Source organism: Mesocricetus auratus, unplaced genomic scaffold (genome assembly GCF_017639785.1).
Source record: "Mesocricetus auratus isolate SY011 unplaced genomic scaffold, BCM_Maur_2.0 Super-Scaffold_4256, whole genome shotgun sequence".
In the NCBI taxonomy this organism is placed as follows: domain Eukaryota; kingdom Metazoa; phylum Chordata; class Mammalia; order Rodentia; family Cricetidae; genus Mesocricetus; species Mesocricetus auratus.
The window spans coordinates 13,557,345-13,577,902 of NW_024429182.1; the positions used below are offsets into that span (position 1 = coordinate 13,557,345).

The 20,558-nt window shown below is 47.4% G+C and overlaps 1 protein-coding gene and 2 long non-coding RNA genes across 8 annotated transcripts in view; 2 read left to right on the forward strand and 1 right to left on the reverse strand.

Annotated features, from left to right (window-relative positions):
* LOC121139406 overlaps window positions 1-2,750 on the forward strand; it is a 3,625-nt gene extending 875 nt beyond the window's left edge. The window contains exon 2 of the long non-coding RNA XR_005876372.1: window positions 1,160-2,750. This is a non-coding gene — a long non-coding RNA (uncharacterized LOC121139406). The remainder of the gene's footprint in view (window positions 1-1,159) is intronic.
* The window catches only part of Gsto2 (glutathione S-transferase omega 2), a 21,000-nt gene extending 515 nt beyond the window's left edge, over window positions 1-20,485 (reverse strand). Inside the window, exons 1-6 of one of the 5 annotated variants that reach the window (XM_040743221.1) lie at window positions 20,357-20,485; window positions 13,539-13,755; window positions 13,156-13,264; window positions 10,912-11,134; window positions 9,710-9,811; window positions 903-1,009 (exon numbers count right to left, since the gene is read on the reverse strand). In XM_040743221.1, the coding sequence (XP_040599155.1) occupies window positions 903-1,009; window positions 9,710-9,811; window positions 10,912-11,134; window positions 13,156-13,264; window positions 13,539-13,572 (575 nt within the window). In that variant the 5' untranslated portion in view covers window positions 13,573-13,755; window positions 20,357-20,485. Of the gene's footprint in view, window positions 1-902; window positions 1,010-9,709; window positions 9,812-10,911; window positions 11,135-13,155; window positions 13,265-13,538; window positions 13,756-20,052; window positions 20,070-20,235; window positions 20,331-20,356 lie in introns of those variants that run through there. The other 4 variants (XM_040743228.1, XM_040743232.1, XM_040743237.1 and 1 more) reach the window with 4 other exon arrangements.
* Window positions 2,881-10,250, forward strand: LOC110341940. 2 transcript variants are annotated; one of them, XR_005876370.1, is made up of 3 exons: window positions 2,889-2,926; window positions 4,345-4,379; window positions 9,013-10,250. It is a non-coding gene; the product is annotated as an uncharacterized LOC110341940 (long non-coding RNA). The 2 variants fall into 2 exon arrangements; XR_002383941.2 differs by lacking the exon at window positions 4,345-4,379 and having other exon boundaries at window positions 2,881-2,926.
* Window positions 20,486-20,558: the final 73 nt, after the last annotated feature.

The window sequence follows — 20,558 nt, forward strand, 5'->3', positions numbered from 1 at the left end:
ACTGATGCTCTCTCAAACTAACAGTCTTAGGCCATTTGCAGATTTTACTTTTGGGACTTTGAAAAGGAGAGCAGTTTCCCAAACACTTTTACGATAAATACAATAATCACGAAACCTTGAAGTATGGGCCTTTTCAAAGACAGACAGGGGAAGTCGGGTCTAGGGTCTGCAGGATGATAAGCTGAGAAAAGAGAGCTGGTAGGTAGGAGCTATAATCTGGGGTTCACCACTTTGCCTGGGAGGAAAATGGGTTTTTATAATTTGCCTGTGTGTTTAAGTATCCAGCTACCCTAGGTCTAACCTAAAGAATTACTTTTCAAATCCTAGAAGTGTCCGGCATGCCTAATGTGGCTGGCAGACATCTGAGTTGGTTACAGTTCACAGTGTCACCTCTGAGCTTTGAGGTGACAACGTTTTAAATAGCCCTGCCACACTTTAAACATAGTTTTTTTTTAAAGCGTGATGCTTCCATGATATGTGGTTGCCATTTGTTTATATGAAGATTATGCATGCATTGCTTTAGAAACCTATGGGTTTTAAAAGGCATTCCTGTTGGGAGAATGTGAGATGGGGCTGTGCTGTGACTCAGAAGGACCAGGTGTGTGGTTGTGGAGGCAGCTACGGGTTATCTTGCCTGCCTGTGAATACACAGGGGAAGTGGGCTCTGAAGCACTGTCGCACACAGAGTCTTATCCACAGAGATGAAGGTCAGATGTGAGCCTGTCCTTTGTGGGGGAAGGGAACAGGTTCATTTTGGACAAGGAAGCATGCATGAGTGGCTACCAGCCCTGATTTTTGTTACACAAACATCCTGAGACAGTCCACAGGGGAGTTGGTGGTACCCAGAGCATTTCAACAGCTGGCCCTCAGTAGATTTGCAATCACACAGTCCAGTGTCTTACTCAGATAGTCCATATACATCCAGACGCTCAAACCAGGGCCAGAAGAGGTAATCAATCATGGATATACGGTCTCCACCAAAGAACGTGATGTTCTGATATTCAAGAACCTAGAAGTGTACACAGAACAATAGCAGTTCATTAACACATTTGTTGACATGTTTACGGATGTTAAATAAAAAAACGCCAGCTTAATTACAAGGAAGGAGAGCTAGCTTGCCAGTGTTCTGTTTTCTTTTTATTCCTTCTCTTTTTTTTAGTTTTTCAAGACGGGGTCCCTCCACCAGAGTTTCCCTAACTCCTCTAGGGCCAGTCTTGGCCACATCCTGTTCTCTGTCTCCCTTCAACACTGGGCAAACAACATGGCTCATTTGACCGGAGAATTTGGAAAGAGCAACCCAGGCAGCAGTGGTCCAGCCTCCAAGTCCTAGGCTGTCTCCAGATCATCTCAGCTTGGAGCTGGGAAGCTGTGCCTTAGGCCAGCATTGCCCATCCTCCAGGGACGTGAAAAGTCTGGGCCTTTTGCTAAAAACCAGCATTAGAGACCCCATTCGCTGTAGTTGTGACCTCATCTCCCATGCACTCTTTATACTAAAGGGGACTGGTCCTCTGCCTTCTTCATGGGTTCACAGCTAAGGCTGTTCAGTGGCTTCCCTTTTACCCCAGCGTTGTCTTTACCATACTTTCTTCTTTTATTTAAATACTTCACACTCCATGCGATTCAACATCATCAACATTCTACAATAAGATAAAAAAACGTTCTCTCTCAAAAGGGATAAATCAACCCACATGTGTGGACTGTAGGGAAAACAGACCATAGCCAGCCAGCAACAAGAAAGCGCCTGAAGTTTTCTCAGTGCAAAGGTGGTAACTGCTGAACCACATTGTCCTGAAGAGAACAGCTCCCAGTTAACCCCACTGCTCACACCGACCTACACAGCCTACAACCAGATCAGCACCTCCCCCCTGCTGCCAGTGGAGACTGCCAGGCCGGCCGAGGTGTGGAAAGAAGCCGTTTGGAGACCCTGCTGAAGGACAGGACTTTACAAAAGAGTCAAACTGTAAATTCAGGGCTCAGAAGGTAAAGGGCTCGCCAAGCAAGCCTCAGGAGGGAAACCTGGCCCTCAGAAGCCACATAGAAAAGGCTGGCGTGGAGGCGCACACATGTTCCCAGCAGTGTTGAGGAGGTGGAGACAGGTGGATCTCCCAGAGTCCCTAACTGAATCAGCGAGCACCAAGCCAGTGAGGACCCTACTTCAAGACACTCAAGGTAGACGTCACTGAGTAGAAACGGCACCCAAAGCCAGGCACACTCCAATCGTGCCTGCTCTCTCCAAAGCCAGGCACACTCCAATCGTGCCTGCTCTCTTAGCTGTGGCGTGGTTGTGGCTTTGTGCTAAAGATCTGCTCAGTGGGCGGAGCCTTACCTCTCATGCAGCTTGCAACCCCGGACGACTCACCTCCCTCCTCCCGCCAGCCACAGCGTTGTCATCTTAAGCAGATGGTGATACTTGTGGCCACCTCAGAGTACCTTGGGGGGGGGGTGTCAGTGAGAAGCGGCAAGCTTGTGTGAGCAGTGTAGCCCCTGGAGGCTCCACAGGAAAATCATCACCCTGACAGAGCATCGATGAGTTCCCCTATCTGCCTCCCCTTCTCGGAAGGGAAGGCAGACCTCATGACCCTAACGTTTAAGTCTTCATATTCACACGTTGGTTCCTCACCATTGTCCTGAAAGCCTGGAAAAAGCATTAGGTGGCATCAAGAAGCTAGCAGGAGGGTACTGTAAAGAGAAGCCTTCCTGCCAGCCTGGTTCCAGAGCCGCATCAGTCCCAAATAAACCCTTTCTTTTTGTATAGACAGAAAAGAGGAGATGATGGGGGAAGTCCTGTGTATATGTCAATAAAGCACTGCTGGCCAATAGGGAACCAAGATAGGTGGGACTAGGAGTCCAGGAGGACTCTGGGTAGGAGAAACACAGGAAGTCGAGATGTAACCACCATGGGGTAGGAAGCCCAGAAATTTCTCCGGTAAGAGAAATACTTAGATTAACAATTATGGGGTAAATACTTAAGTCAGAGCTAGCCAGTAAGAAACAAGCAAGGGCAACAGCTTCATAATTAATATAGCCTCCTGTGTGTTTATTTGGGACTGATGCGGCTCTGGAACCAGGCTGGCGGGAAGGCTTCTCTTTACAGGGTACTATGTCAAAAGTGTCTGAACAATGGTGACTCGTTTCAGTCATGGACTAGTAAGACCTGGCTTGGAAGGCATGGTCTTTGAGCGAGAAGGGCTCCATGGGCACATGCCCGAATACCTGGTGACTAGGAGGTGGTGTCTTGCTGGACATGTGTCACAGGGGTGAGTTTTGAGACCAAAAACCTCCGACCATTTCCAGTTAGCTCTCTCTGCTTCCTGTTTGTGGACTGAGATGTGAGCTCCCAGCTGCCGCTCCAGCGCCACGCCTGCCTGCCTTGTTGCCATGCTCCCTACCACCCTGGCCACGGGCTGCAAGCACCAGATAAGCCCTTCCAAGTTTCCTGGGTCATGATGTTTTATCACAGCAACAGAAAGTAACTAAGACAGAGCGGGGAAGAACAAAGCAGAAGACTCTAAACTGCCTTGGTGTTCAGAGCAGCTGAAGACCACCCCCAATTCTTAGTAGTCTGGGCTAGCTTCCTGTCTAGTCGCTGCTTCCTGGTCCACAGGTGTGAGCAGGCAGCCTTACGTTTTTGCTCCCACAGCTGCAAACTGCTTCTGCCGCCACGGTCATAAGCCCTTCCTCCTAAGATGCCCCCTGTCACTGTGTACAGCGAAAGTCTAAAACGTCCCTCACCATGGATCTCTTTATAGATGCTTCCAGGTGACACAGGGCACCCTGGCCCCGCCCCCCCATAGGGTGCTCGCTCCCTGAGATGCTAATCTGGTACCTCTCAGACACTGCTTCATTCTTAGAATCTCAGGTACTGTGGTAGGGAGATCCTGCAAAGGGGAATTTGGTGTTTGCAGAGTTCAAAAGAATCTACTTCAAAATGTTCTGAGGTTGGAGAGATGGACCAATGGATAAATGTGAAATGAGTTCAAACCCTAAAAACCCTGGTAAAAATAAACATATAAACAAGAACAGTCAAAGCCAGATAGAGTAACAAGACCTCTGTAACCCCTGCGCTCACTCCGGGGAAGCTTGTGGGGAGACACCCTGACTAAGCAGAGGAAAACCAACAGAGACCCTTGCCTCAGCCAAAGAGGAGGTGAGAATCAATGTCCGAAGTTATCCTCTGACCTCCACATGTGTTCCTGCTACCACACACACACACACACACACACACACACACACACACACACACACACACACACACACACTTTATATGTATACACAATGATGACCAAAATTATAAATAAGTTAAAAAATTTAAATAGCAATACAAAATTCGTTCTCTTTCCCCAGTCACTGAAAAGGAAGACTGGAAACGTGAGTGGCTGGTGAGTGACAGCAGCAGGGGAGGGCTGTTTGTTTCGGGGAAGATGCCTAATTTCCACCCAGGAACCAGAGAGCTCCCGGGCTCCCCCTAGAGGAATAAAGGAGGAATGTCAGCAGGGAACACAAGTGGAAGAAGTGTGTGGGGCTCCCCCTTGTGGTCATCGGTGTTGAATCGCAGTGGCCAGGGCTCCCTCTCCAAGTTAAAGAGGAGAAAAAAAAAATCTTCAAGGCTTTTAAGAAAGAAGTGTTACAGAACCAGAGAACTTACTGTTTTGGACCGCGTACCACCCCAATTTTAGTAGCAGAAGAGCGATTTTAAAAAGTTAATCCCAGACTTCTTCAGACCAGGCCTTCTAAAAAGCCCAGTAGAAGGTCTTTAACCCCTCGCGAGACCACCTGAGTCACACTGCCATCACTTAGCCCATCAACAGGGAATCCTTGGTCTCCAATTCTCAGGCAGTGCTGTGTATTCCAGTGGTTGCCTGTACTTGATGCAGGAGGGAAGAATTCTTAAGAGTTGAAAGTCACACACACACACACACACACACACACACACACACACACACGCACACGCACACGCACACGCACGCACATGCAAAGCACTCGGCTCTGTGACAGAAAAAAAGACTTCAAGATTTCAAATTTCAGGTCCTTGTCACACACAAACCGGACAGCCAAGACTGAGCTCACAATACAGTGACCAGGGCTCCTATAAAAAGAACCACAGCTCTGTCAGGAACAGGCTGAGAAGTAGAACTCGGACAGGACCCGCCCCTCCACCTGTCTGGCAATTGGGATCAAGGTATTCTATGGAGATACAAAAATACAGCTTGACAACATTTGGGGATGGATGGGACACTCTGAAAAGTCCTCGGCTGCAATCCTTGTAATGGGCTGGATTCTGTTATTCAAAATATATTTTGTAAAAGGTAGGTAACAACTGACCAAATTTTTGTAAAGCAATACTAATGAGCGCCCTTCACCTCTCTAACGAGGCAGAGGGTGTTCTGTGCCAGAAAGCAATGGAAGAAAGCTCAACAGGAAATATCGCCCCTGTTAAAATGCTGCCCTTCCATATGCACAAGATAAGATGGGTCAAAAGAAAACCAAAATGTGTCTCAAAAATCGTCAAATAAGCTTCAAAGGTGAGAAAGTCTTTAGCTGGAAATGCACAAATGAACAAGAAAGGCTAGTATGATCTTAGAGTGGGGACGGACAGCATCCTTGAACAAGTGTTACAAGACACCAAACTTAACCAAGCAACACAAACAAACGGGCCAAAATGTCTTTTTGTTTGTAAAGAAGAAAATGCAAATTAAACATGAGACAACAGGCCTTTAACACCAGAACTGAAGAAGCTGAGGCAGGGGGATGAAGAGCTTGTGGTCAGTCTAGGCTACACAGTGAGACCCTATTTGGAAAAAAAAACATGTAGAAGAGGTGGAAGGGAGAGAGAGGGGAGAATGGAGGAAAGAAAGGAGCTAAGATTATGGGTGAAATTTAAACTCAATAAGCCATGGGTGCGTCTGAATAGTACATACAGTATGTGAGCAGATTCAGTCCTCGGGCAAATTGCACACAAGGTGTGTGATTTGGCCCTGTGGGAAACTCTGCACAGGAATACAAACAACAGGAATACAAAGCAAGCCAATAAACATCAAGAAGCTGAACCATAAAGTGCCTCATGGCATGGGAAGATGCAGGGTCAGGTCCTCGTTCCAGCTGTTTCAGCCCCACTCTCCATCAAATCTGATAATATCTGGGAAGGAACCGAGCAGAGCCAGAAAGCAGAGCCACCTTGCTCAGGAAACTTGACTTTTTAAAGAAATCGAAAGGTCGCATTTCAGAAGGAAACCATCCCCTGGAGCTTAAGGCCACAAACATGCAAGCTGGGTTTCTTGCTGAGCTGTAACATGAAAGGTTTCGCCTTGGACTGGGGAGATGGCTCAGTAGGTACAAATGTGAGAAGCTGAGTTCAAACCTCAGGACCACGCAGAGGTGGTTAGCGTGCGTCCATAACAACAACGCTCTTATGGTGAGGTGGGAGATGGGGCGTACACAGCAGGGAACAGCCAAAGATAAGCTCTGTTTCAAGAGAGGTGGGAAGCAAGGACCAGCACTGAGGCTATCCTCCAGCCTCCAGGCATCCACTGTGGCATAAGCCCACCCAGACCCCATACGCACACACACACACACACACACACACACACACGCACACACGCGCACACGCACACACACGCACACGCACACACACGCACGCACACACACACACGCACACACACACACGCACACACACACACGCACACACACACACACGCACACACGCACACACGCACGTATACCAGCGATACCACTACTGGGAGTGTACCCAAAGGATGCACACTCACACCACAAGGGCATTTGCTCAGCTGTGTTCATAACAGCATCATTCGTAATGGCCAGAACCTGGAAACAACCTAGATGGCCCTCAACTGCAGAATGGATCAAGAAAATGTGGTACATTACACATTACACAAGGGAGTACTACCCAGCAGTAAGAAACAATGACATCTTGAATATGCAGGCAAATGGATGGAACTAGGAAAAAGAACATCCTGAGTGAGGTAACCCAGGCCCAGAAAGACAAATACTGTATGTAGTCACTCATAAGTGGATATCAGACGTAAAGCGAAGGACAACCAGGCCACAATCCAGTCCCAGAGAAGCTGGGTAACAAGGAGGACCCTAAGAGGGACACACATGGATGGCCCCAGGAAGGGGAAATAGTTGAGATCTCCTGGGTTACCTGGGAAGGGAGGTACAAGGGAGGCGTGGGGGATGGGAATACGATGGATGGAGGTGGCCAAGGTAGGGGAGGGACAGAGGGGACGAACAATGAAAGACATATCTCGATAGAGGGAGCCATTATGGGGTTAGGGAGAAACCTAGTGCTAGGGAAATTCTCAGGAATTCACAAGGATGACCCCAGCTAAGACTCCTAGCAATAGTGGAGAGGGGGCCTGAACTGGCCCTCCCCTGCAATCAGATTAGTGACAGCCCTAATTGTCGTCATAGAACCTACTGCATCCAGGAACTGATGGAAGCCGTTGCCGTGACCCCTAGTCAAGCACTGGGCTGAGGTCCTGGAGTTCAGTTGAAGAGAGGGAAGAGGGGTCATATGAGCAAGGAGAGGTCAAGGTCATGACTGGGAAAACCACAGAGAGAGCCGACCCAAGCTATTGGGAGCTCACAGACTGTGGACTGAGCTGGGGAACCTGCATGGGACCAAAGCAGGCCCTCCGACTGTGGGTGACAGTTATATGGCTTGATCTGTTGTGGGGTGTCAGCTGGCAGTGAGACCAGGACTTATCCTGGGCGCATGGGCTTTTGGAGCCCATTCCCGATGGTGGGATGCCTTGCTCAGCCTTGATACAGAGGGGCGGGGAATCGGTCAGGCCTGAACTTGGTATGCCAGACACTGTTGACTCCCCAAGGGAGACCTTAACCTGAGGAGTGGATGGGAGATGGGATGGGGGAAGGTAGGCGGCAGAGGGGCTGGAGGGGGAACTGGGGTAGGTATGTAAAATGCTAAAAACATTTTAATTAGAAAACCCACTTTAAGTGTGTGGTAATCCATAGCCCCACAAAACCCCATACACTAAAAAGACACACACACACACACACACCATACACACACACTCACACACACACCATACACACACACACACACACACACAGAGAGAGAGAGAGAGAGAGGCAGAGAGATGTCAGCTTATTTGTCTCCCAGAAAGACCATGTATGTTAATAACGTTTTAGCCCACACAAAATCCTGCTCATAAAAGCAACATGAAGGATGTGGTGATCCATGCCTTTAATCCCAGCATGCAGGAGACAAAGGAAGACAGATTTCTGTGAGTTCAAGGGCAGCCTGGTCTATATGATGAGTTCCATGACAGTCAGGGCTACACAGCAAGACTCTATCAAAAACAAACAAACAAAACCAAAACCAAAACAACACAAAAACAGAAGAAAAATGTCCCTGTGAATTAAGGGGCTTTTCTGTCAGATTATCTGGTAAATTTTAATTTCCCTAGATTCCCTGGACTGTGTGCCCGAGGCCCTGGAGTCTGTATATTACTATTTGGAGGAACTGTTCTTAGACTTTGAGCTTCTGACATCTCGTGTTCTTCCTAACACTGTGAGACAAAACTCCCACCCAAATCCACCGAAACAAAGCTGAACACTTATCCGCCCTTCCGTGCATGGGTGACACTACCAGAGCCAAGGCTCTGAGGCCCTGAGAAGACCAGGTGAGAAGTGTTGCTCAGGGAGGCGCTAGAGCTGCCACACCTCATCCCAAGGGGGCTCAGAGACAGCACCTGAAAACCAGCCTGCTGGGAGGGTGCTCCGCTCTGAAATGGCAAATGTTATAAACTGGGGTTTTGGTTCTTTTTCTTTATTTTTTATTTTTTCAGGGAGTGTTGTGACATACGCATCGCCACCACCCTGCTGGCTATATTATATATTCTTTTCTATTAGCACTGCTACCTAGTTACTCCACATTGACTTCGGGATCAAGAAGGAATTCCTTGGTTGGGGGACTTCCGTCTGTGGTCTGCCTCCCACCCTGACTCTCTGCTCTCTCACACACAACAGCTCGCTGTTCCGCGTGTCTCCCGCCTAGCACTCTGCATACCTGCTGTTAGTACTCAGGCTTCTGTACCGGCCTCTCCCTGGGGTTCTGACAGGATGCGCCCTCAGCTGCAGCCACTACGAGGCCACCTGTGCACACTCACTGTCATGAAACCTCTGGACATCTTTTCTCCCCCATTCTCTTCGCTAGAGCCTCAGAGGAAGGGGTGCCAGAAGACCCAGCAGCCATCCTGTTTGTAAAGATGAAAAGCTCGCACTAAATGTGACAGAACAGAAAGATGCGCCTCAGTCCCTGATAACTTCATGAGGAAGCATGGAGACAGCCCTGGACTCCCTTCCTCCGGCTTCGTAATGTGAGAGAATAAAAACGATCATTAGACAAGCCTTCAGCAGTCAGGTCCCACACAGCCGCCAGCCCATACCTCAGCCTCATCGGCAGAAACCATGCGGAGAAGCTCAGGGGACAACACAAAGCTGGGAAAGGACGAATTCATTGTTCATCATTAACATCTTTTCAACAACAACTCCAAACAGGTCAGGGATGCAAGCAGGTGCAGGTTACAGTCAGACGACGAGAAAGAAAGGGAACCACATGAAAGCCCGGCGGAAAGCCAGCAACCAGGTGACGCCAGGGTATCTAGGTCAGAGACCCTGCACATGGCTTGGTCCATGCCTCTGATGGGAAGATGCTCCCCTGTACCTCTTCCAGGTTGCGGAACTCCTGACGCAGGGCAGTCTTCAGATCCATACACTCTCTCCCGCATCTCAGCGCTACCAGACATTCCTTGGCTAAGTGAGGGACCTAGTCAGAGGACACAGGTTCTTAGTGGAGGTGTTTGTGAGAACCGTCCTGAAAGGCACTGACGCTTCCCAGCTCCGGCACAGGGGGAGTTGGCCACATGCGAATGTCCCCGTCCTTGGCCAGGGGCTCCCAAGAGCTCCATGCTTCCAAGATCCACTTCTCACAGCAGTTGATCAAGCCGAGAGGGCTTTAGCAGGGTTCTCAGTGCCCCCTGCTTAATCACCTAGTCCCACGCTGTACACTCTCGGGAGGCAGTCATTTAGCCTCTTCAAGTCTCAGTGTTCCTGTCTGAAAAATGGTTCCAGTAACAGTACCCCCTCCCAGGGCAGGCAAGGGAGGGAATCAATAGTTACAGAAGGTTTGGAATATCCTGAATGTTCAAGATATGTCATTAATTAATAGTGTAATTAGTGCTATTAATGGCATTAAGTTGAGTACATAACTCGTGTGTATGTGTGTATGTGAGCACATGTGTGTGTGAATGTGTGTATGTGTGCGTGTGTGTATGTGAGCACACGTGTGTGTGCACCCGTGTGTGTGTGTGAGTGTGTGTGTGTGTGTGTGTGTGTGTGTGTAGGCCAGGTAGGCCAGATGTCGGCACTGCATGTCTTCCTCACTCACCCTGCTTCTTATTTTTTTTTTTTTTTTTTTTTTGGTTTTTCGAGACAGGGTTTCTCTGTGGCTTTGGAGGCTGTCCTGGAACTCACTTGGTAGTCCAGGCTGGTCTCGAACTCACAGAGATCCGCCTACCTCTGCCTCCCGAGTGCTCCACCAACGCCCGGCCTGCTTCTTATTTTTTAAAACATTTATTTATTCATGTATTTATTTATTTTGCATGTTCATGTATGCTTGTGTGTGTGTGTTCGAGTATGCACATGCCACACACATGCTTGAGAAGTGCTCCTGTGAAAGGATTGTTAGTTTCAGCGTTTCAATACATCCATTTCTAGCCACGCGAATTTCTGCCTTCCACTATGAATGTCAGTAATCACACCTGACTCTCACCCCCTGTGAGTTATTCTTCAGAGGCTCATGGTTGAAACTATGCCATGAGTGACTCTAGAATGGACTGAAGTTGGGGAAATGCGAAGTAAAATTACCTTACAGAATAGTTCCAGTAACATCTTTTGGCGAGCTCGTTCATAAGGGTCGAATGGAAACAGCTTCCTTCCTGGGTAGAGGTCATCCAGGTACTCACAAGCGATGACGGATTCATAGATAAGTTGACCCTGGCTGTTCTCCAGGACAGGGATCTGGCCAAAAGGGTGTTTTGTAAAGTACCACTCAGGCTTGTTCTTCAGGTTAATGTTGATAACTTCATACCTTAAAAGAAGGAAAGGAAAAGAAAGACTAGAAATGAGACGCACACAGGAAGCCGCTCGCCTCGAAAACAAACAGCTGTGGCGTTCATGCTTAGAGCTGTTTGGTAAGGGAAGTTTGTGGAGGCGACTGACTCCATACGCGTTGGCCACATCCCTGAGAGATGAAACCCTGGGGACACAAACTCAGGGGACCCAGGCAGAGGCAGGAGGACTGTATGCTGGAGAGCAATCTGGGCTACACAGTGAGACCCTGTCTAAATCCAAAACATTAGCAACCACAGAAGCGCAAATGTGTGTTTACAGGTTACAACAGACATTAGTGAACTTTACCAGTTAAGGTCACAAACCCCACATCCAGCTTGTATGGTCAACCTGAGATCTTAGTCAATTCCTTCTCTCTGTGCTCAGTGTCCATAATGGTAAGGAGGTAATACCTGTACCCATCTCTTGGTGTCACTGTAATGCTAAAACAGTGACCAACACATGTGTTTGGGAGAGATGTAGTACATTAACTAGCACGCAATCACTTTCCAGTCCTCTGTCAAGTTACCAGAGGCACAAACACGTTTGAAAAGATTAAAGGAAACAAATGGTCATGTTCTTCAAGGCGGGAATTCCCAACAAGATTATTTTACCTCTTCCCTCATGCAAAGAGTGTATATCAACATCTAAGGACACTGTGATCTTCACCCTGCGAGTGGGGTACCATCCTGATGGGTATAGGTGGGGTACTGACAAATAACCCGGAATGCCCAGGGCAGTCCCCTGTCCTCTCCCCAGCAAATGCCAGTCAGGAGTGCTAAGGTTGAGAAACTTCACTCTGGAAGAGCAGTTATGGGTCCAGGCCTGTGGCTTAGGTGATAAAGTGCTTGCCCAGCTACAGGAAGCCCTGGATTCCGACCCCAACATCACACAGCACGGTGACACTGTTGCAAATCCAACACGGTGGACGGCGAGTCAGAGGGCCACAAGTTCAGATACACAGTGACTGGTAGTCAGCCTAAGCTACATCAGATCCTGACTCCAAACCAGCAAGCAACAAATCCCAGAAATAGTTGCCTTGGTTCCTAAGCTACCAGTGTGTCCCCACATGAGCAACACACTGTGTTGCTCACATTTTTCTAAAAACAGACAAAAAGGACAGGTAACCATGGGGCTGAATAGATTTGCGCCAGTGGGAATAATCTGGAAATATATGTTATACATATGCATCTATGCAGTGCTAACAGCTCTCCATATTGGTCTCTCTACTCATGACATGAACTGAAAGTCTAATGCCAACTCCTATAATAGGCTTTCCAAGCCCTGAGCCAGAGGCTGGAGTGACATTTGAGTTCTGTGTGTGAGGCAGGGTCTTATGTGGCCAAGGCTAACCTGGAACTTGGCATGTAAGCAAGAGCATTCTTGAACATCTGCTCCTCCTGCCTCGACCTCCCAAGTTCTGAGATCATAGGGATGTTCCTCCACACTTGGTTTCATGTGGTCACTGGGCATGTGACATGCTAAGCAAGTACACCTACTAACTCTACCCCCCAACAAACATGTTGAGTACCTACTGAGTGCCAGGCTGTCTTCTAGTACCCCAAACGAGGCAGATTCTCGTCTCCTTTTGTGAATGGCTGCCATGGGGTGGGGGAGAGGGAGAGAGGTGGTCGAAAGTTGGGACAAACTAGGAAATGTTAGACACGAGGAAAAAGAACAGCGGTAAGGCTACGTTGGCGCAGTTAGCAGGCCTCCGTGAGCTTGTCTGTGCTCTTCCTAAACCAACAGCGGGTGGGGGGGACCAGTTCACCAACAGCATCATTCAGTTTAGGCTGCCTTGTCTAACAGTTCGTGAAAATCTGATTTGGAAAAGAACTTGGCATTTCAGTAAAGCCTACACAAAATCAGTCCTTGGAGACACTCGGCCTCAGAAGAAAGGGAAGAGGGGCCCTTCTAAGAGCCTGAGACTTTAAATAAGGCCCTGGAGATGAGAGGCGAGCAACGTACTCAGGGAGCGCTTCGCCTCCCTCGGTTTCTCACCTGATGCCTTTGGCCTTGAGGACCAGGCGAGCCCTGTGCGAGTAAGGACAGAACCTCATGCTGTAAATGCGGATCACACCCTCGGGGACCGGCCCTGGGGGAGAGCTGCCTGCAGGGAGAGGCAGGGGTGAGAAGATGGAGATCTGATTAGCCCTGTGGTTAGGGGGCTTGCTCACTTCACGGGGACATCGCGGAGGACTGTGTTCTGAGCCTCTCAAGCTCCAGAGGTGGCACTTGCACATACAGTTTGTGCAGGGGCTGAGCCGTCCAAGTCGGTCCTCTGCCCTCTGGTTTACAGGCCAAGGCCCAGTTACTCCTGTCCTGAGAAGGCAGCCCCATCACGCCTCTCCCCCAGCCCGAGGGTCCCAGTCTTGAAGGTTTACCTCTCCCCAAGCTTCTGGTCGCATCCCCAGACATCAATCTCCATAGAGTCTACGCAGTATCCAAAAGCTCACAGTCGCCCCCTTGTGGCTCTCTGCTGCTGCTGCTGCTGCTGCTGCTGCTGCTGCTGCTGCTGCTGCTGCTGCTGCTGCTGCTGGCTCCAGGTACAGTTGCGCTCCCTCCAGACCCAAATTGACCTTCTCAACCGTCAACAGCACTCTGGTGGGGCAGAGAGGAAGTGAACTGGGACCCCTGGGGCGGGAGCTAGGATAATCTAGCCCCCTCCCAGACACCGCCCATAAAGGGGCGAGGAAAACAATAAATCCCAAACCACGCCCCCAACAGGGAAAGCCTTTGGTGGGCCCTCACCCAATGAAGAAGGCTGGACATCTAAACCCCAACGTAGATTTCTAAGTAATCGAATAAAAATGTACCGAGCTAATGGTAACTTTTCCTTTCCATCACAAATCTTTGTTTTAAGCAAATAATTGACCATACCTTCCGTATAACGCGTTCGGCTAAAAAGACCAAACTTTCTCATGGTTTGGCAAACGGGACGAAAGACTTAAGATGTGGTGAGACGCTGAGTCACTCAAAAAGTGAATGACAGCTTCCGTTCCACAGGGCTCTCGCCTTCCCTGATAATCTGGTCGTGAGATTTCTACCCAAGTTCTGAAAAACTGGCAGTGAGTAAGAATGGGACTATTAGAGGCCAAGAACCGTTCCTGAGACCTGACTTAACCCTGGAAGTGCTCTAGTTTCCAAACAGAGCTCAGCAACACAGCTCCCATCTACAGAGGTCGAGGAGGCAGCTGGCCTCGACTCTAACACTAGTAAGCTGAGAGCCTGGATTTCAGCAGGTGAAAAAAAGAATTCCTCTAACTTCCCAGAGCCGAGGTGGGCTGACGATGACTCGCAAATGCATTTTACCGACTGAAAGGAAGGACCGGAGAGCACTGTGGGTCTCATTTCCCAAGCTTCCTTGTCATGTGATCAATACTACTACTCTTTTACAAAAGTGCCCCAGAAAAATGGAGTCATTCGTCCAACGTGAACAATTATAATAGAATCAAAGAATTTTTAAAATCCAAAGACTTTTAAAAGTCCCGTTGTCCTGGGCTACAACAGCGGAGAGTTTATGTCCGGAAACACAGACAGCACATAATGGCAGCTTCATTGCTGGGTTCAATTTCTCATCAAAGCAGCAGAGCTTTGTCAGAGGGTTTAGAAGATGGGCAATTCTGGGCCTTTGGAATTCTCGCCTTTCCAGAATGTCTTGGCTAATAATGATCATTTTTCTACAGAATAAGAATCTTTGAAATCTTCAGAACAAATTCAGCCACAGTTTTAGTCAAGAATCCAGTGATTCTGTGGGAGTTAAGCTTAAATGCCAAAGCATCGTCAATTTCCTAATTCCTATTAGGGAATGCCTCATCCAGAGTTCCTATATAGGAATTAGGGAATGTCTCATCCATAGCTCCTATATAGGAATTAGGGAATGCCTCATCTATAGTTCTTATACAGGAATTAGAGAATGCTTCATCCATAGTTCCTATATGGGAATTAGGGAATGCCTCATCCATAGCTCCTCTATAGGAATTAGGAATGGGGGGGGCAATTGGATCAATGCTTGGAAGTTGCCACAGAAACCTGGTACCGGTTAAGGCAGACCCAGTCTTGCAGATGCTGTCACAGGCAACTACTTCCCTGGAAGTAACTTTGATCAAGGACAAGCTTGATGGTAAAAACAGAAACAAGGAACATAACCATGCTGTGTTGAGTAAGGAGGGGTAATGAGGAGGCTTCTGAGCAGACAAATGTACCTTTTGTTAGGTCTCAAACTCAGGACAAAGGACTGACTACCTACAGCACACTAAAGAGGATGCTAGCTACCAGGTCACCCCCCCATCTCTCAGTCCCTTCCTGTTGTAAGGTCCTCCCGACTGGCATGTCCTGCCCCCTACCAGCCCTGCCCCCTACCTCAACGTTCTCCAGCCCAGGGACTCTGCTCTTCTCTTCCTCCTCTCCCCACAGGGCCCAACTCAGTCTTCCAGCTAAGTCCACTGCCTCTCCCAGATGTTTCTGCCTCTGCTGTAGCCTCCCTTACATAATAAAAGCCTCTACCCCTAAGGAGCTATCAAGTCCTCCTATTTCTTTTCTCTTTTCACCCACCTTTCACATAAACAAAGCAGGCGATTGAGGAAAATACCCAGATTCTAAAAAGGAAGGCATAAGAAAAGGGCAGAATTTCAAAAGCACAATGGGTTATTACTGACCTGTTTGGTGCTTTATAGATCATTTAACCCTTAAGCTGGTCCTGCAAGTGTCCGATAGGACTTATCGTCCCCTTCAAAAGATGAGTAGGCAAATGCTAACAAGTTTCAGCAATGTCTTACAACTGGTCAGTGTAAGAGAGGAGAGAGTTTTAACTCTGAGGACATCATTCTCACCCAGTAGCTTAGTCAGTGCCCGATACAATGGGATGGACAGTCAGAAAACTCCCCATGGAGGGGATGTTGAAGACTTCTCAGGTCTCATCCACTCAATTCTTGTAATGAATGGGCACAGCTGTGCCCTGATAAAACCTTACTTATGGTCGCTGAGCTTGATATATTTTTAATAGCCTATAACTTTTAGAACTGCTTTTGGTACATAGCACTATAAAGCAAGCATATAGAGGCATCTCATATTCTGGCTACCTCCACACACAGCCTCCTATACTATTAACATTCCAATCAGAGCACTGCCTTTGTTACAATGGATGTACCTATATTGACACATCACTCCAAGTCCACAATTCACAAACCGTTCACTATAGCTCACTTTCATACGATTTCTACATCACCACTTATGATTTATATTTTGATATTTCCAGCTACTTAAAACAGTTATTTTTTTTAAAAGATTCTTAGCTCTTTGAACTGCACAGAATCCAGCAGTTGGCCTGAGTTAGCCTGAGTGGTTTTAATTTGGTCATTCACAGCTTATGTTGCAATGGCTGGGCTAAAAATGGTCAGAATGGGAATTCCATTTGCAAATTAAAAGATTCTATTACGCCAGAAGAGGCTGTATTTCCAATTTTCCCTCATGATTCTCTCCTAAAGGAAATTAAATCTGAGAGCTGGAAATGTCATTTATTAAGGAAGTTGTTGTGGTATGTCTGAGGCACCACGAATTTGAGGCCTCATATTGACCCTGTCTCAAAAAAAAAGTATGCCTGCATATGGAAGGTCAAGTTTTGAGATGCAAGTCCATTTAGTGGGCTAGGACAGCATTCTTTGGCTACAAGAAGCAGTGCAATGTCCAGATTCTCGAAACGGGAGCTGAAGCCACATGGGCTGCGTGACCTGCTTTCTGGCACTTGGACAAAATCCCCAGCCTCTTTGACAACCACTTTCCTTGTTTAAGATGACAACCACTTTCCTTGTTTAAGATGACAACCTTAACGGTACGTACATGAAGGTTTTGAGTATTGAATGAAGACATGCAGACCTCATCAACAGAGTCTTAGCTCAGTGTACCTCAAAATTAAAGAGAAATACTAATGACTAAGCATGCATTTGGCAGCACACATGGCACCTTCTCAATTGAGCTTTGTTGGGTGTATCAGAGTGAGAATCTAACTCACAACACTCATTTCGCCGGTTTGCGGTTTAATGCTGGCTGTATGTGTTGAATGCTGCAGGCTACTTTTTAGGAATGTGATTTTTAATCTCACCAAAGATCACAACAGTTTTCCCAGGAGGATTTTAATTATGACCTTTAAGCGTGTTCTCCACTACTTCCTAAAGATTCAGAAAGTAGCGCCTAAATGTTTTTTTCCCAAATGATCTGTCTATGCTATTTCATGTTCGCATCTCTATTATATTGACCAACTCAAGCACAAAACAATTATAATAAGGTCATAGAAACCTATTCCAAAAAAGTTTCCAAGCATCTGAAATATAATCATATCCAGTGTGTGCGTGCGTGTGTGTGTGTGTGTGTGTGTGTGTGTGTATGTGTGTGTGTAGGTGCATATGCGCACGTGTAAACACATATGTGGATGCCAGAGGTCTTTGAGTCAAGACCTCACAGGGTCTCACACCTGGGACTTGCTGATCTGACCAAGCTGGCTGCCCCAAAATCCCCCAGCTCTGCCTTCCCAGCACAGGGTTACAATACACCTGGCCTTGCACATGGCTTCTGGGGCTGGAAGTCAGGTTCTGATGTTTGCTCTACAAGCACCTTACCTACCAGGCCATCTCCCCAGTCACAGATTTGCTTTTGTGAAAATACAGAAATCTTTGATCATGATAATCAATGATTTATGTGTTTACAGAATGGAAATAATTTCTTGACTCTATTTCAGTTCATTTTGAGGAAATGAGTTCTCTCTCTCTCTTTCTGTGTGTGTGTGTGTGTTTATTTTGTTTTGTTGGGTTTTTTTTTTGAGACAGGGTTTCACTATATAACTCTGACTATTATGGAAGTCACATGTAGACCAGACTGGCCTCAAATTTACACAGATCCACCTGCCTCTGCCTTCAGAGTGCTGGGATTAAAGGTGTTCACCACTATACCTGGCTTGAGTAAAAACAAAACGAAAAGTCACTTCAGTCTCTAATAGTAGCAGAAACTCTATTCCTCTATTTCAGAAACCATATTTCTCTATCTTGAAGCCCACTTGATATGAGAGATCACATTGCTGGGTATTCCATTGCTATTCACTGAATTCCCAGAGTCAGAAGAGAAAGGGCTCTGTTCTCACACCTGTCCAGGTTTGCAGGGAGTTGGACCACAGGGAATCTTGTGTTCCAGTGAAGTTGACTTTGGGACATATTACTGAAGTTACCACAGGAGGACCTTGCCCTTCCATGTAAGGAAAATGGAGAGGAAGCAGACTTCTTTTAAAGAACTTACTTCCTGTTTCCCTAGTCCCATTTACCTTACAACATGGAGCACATTTATACACCTTGATAATGTTTGGATATCAAAAGCAAAATTTCAAGATTCTGACATAAGGTTTGCAAAACATCAACAGCTTCTGCTAAGACCAAACCACACTAGTGGTGTGACCAAAAAGGTGGGTCTGAACCAAACCATTCCCCAGTGTCCACCCAGAATTACTTCCAGGGTCCTCTTTGAACACCAAATTCCATGGATACTCAAAACCTTTACAGAAAATCATGGAGAGCTTGCAAATAATCCAACCACATCCTCCTATATCCATTCATCAAACCACTTCTAGATTACTTGAAAAGCTCCCCAAAAGTCTCCAAAGGGAAACTTTCTATCAACAGTTGTTACATTGCATTGTTTAGGGATACTGACATAGAAGTCTGGACATACTCAATAGGTAAGCAATTTTCCTTTCCTATTCTAAGGCAGTCAACTTGGAGAATGTGGAACACTGATAAGAATAGATCATACTGCAGCTGGGCATTGGTGGCACACGCCTTTAATCCCAGCACTCGGGAGGCAAAGGCAGGCAGATCTCTGTGTCTTCGAGACCAGCCTGGTCTACAAGAGTGAGTTCCAGGACAGGCTCCAAAGCCACAGAGAAACCGTTTGGGGGGGGAAGAATAGATCATATTAGTCTGTCTTGGCTTAATCTCTAAATGTAAGGCTGTTGAATAAGAACTTTTAGATGTGTATACTCTTATTTCAAGAGCAGCCTTAACCAGACTACATTTGAATCACTTCAGCATTTAATAATTAATTTGATGTTATTTGCATTGCCTTAGGCAAATGACAGAAGCCGCCTACACCCCGATATTCTAATGCCCTGTTATTCTAGTCTGTAATGTAGAGGTAAGATTCTAGTCTGTAATGTAGAGGTAAGAGTACCATGTGGTTGAGAAGTTTTATTTGGATCTGTCTGTCATCTAGCGATTTTTTTGACATTAACTGCTATTACGTCCACTATCATTTAAATGTAGCAAGGAGGACTTCCATAGCCTTCAAAACATAGGCAGTCCCTGAAATGAAATTCCCACCTGCTTGTGTCCTCATCAGAAACATAAATCAATTAACAATGCCAAGCTGAAGGCAAGAACTCATGTGAAATGGTACTTGCCAGTCTTCGCCCAAATCCAAAAAGAAAAAAGCAATTTAATTTTGATTACAAGTATCTGGCTTAAAGACCCCCCCCCTCGGTTCTTGGATTATTGACTTTTTTTTTTTCTTTTTGGTTTTGGTTTTGGGTTTTCCAGAGTTTCTCTGTGTAGCCCTGGCTGTCCTGGTACTCGCTCTGTAGACAGACTGCCCTGGAATTTACAGAAAACCCACTATCTCTGCCGCCAGAGTTCTGGGATTAAAGGCGTGTACTGCTGCCACCCGGCTCTTTTTTTTTTTTTTAAATAATAATTTCTTTACCCTAGTTCTATGTTCTCTCTCTCCCCTCCCCGCTTTTTGTGGCAATTTAAGAAAATGAAACCTCAGCTATGGTTAAATATTTGAGCTTTCCTTTAAAACGAAAAGTGCAAAATTTAAAGTTGGCGATCCTTTCCTGGCAGCCCAAAGTTCAGAATTGACCTCAGAGTCCTCTTCCCTTCCGACCCGGTGCGGGCGAGCCTGAGCCCCCCCAGTGGCGGAACCTTCCAGGGGTTGCCGTTCTGACCCGGAGTTGGGCAGCCTGGAGACCCGCGTGAAGGACCCGCCCCTTCTCGCACGTCCCTGCTCCCCAATTGGCCGCCGGCCCTGCGCTTCAGCCAATACCCGACGCGTTTGGGAGAGCGAGCCAATAGGCGGCCGCGTTGCAGCCGCTAGTTAGGGAAATGGCGGTCGGTGCCGGTATCTGCGACTGCCGATAGAGGAAGTGGGGTAGCAGACGGTGCACCTCAGCATCGTGTCTCCTCACATCCTCCAGGAAGGCCGCGAGCAGCTGCCGGGGTCTGGCGGTGGCCTGCGCACGGGTGGCCCCGCCCGGAACGAGCACGCTAGTTGTCCCGTTTGTGAAGTCAACCGGCTCCCCCGGCGTGCACGTCAGAAAACCAGCCGATCGGGTGGCTCTCCTTGGTCAGGTCGTTGGGGATGTGTCT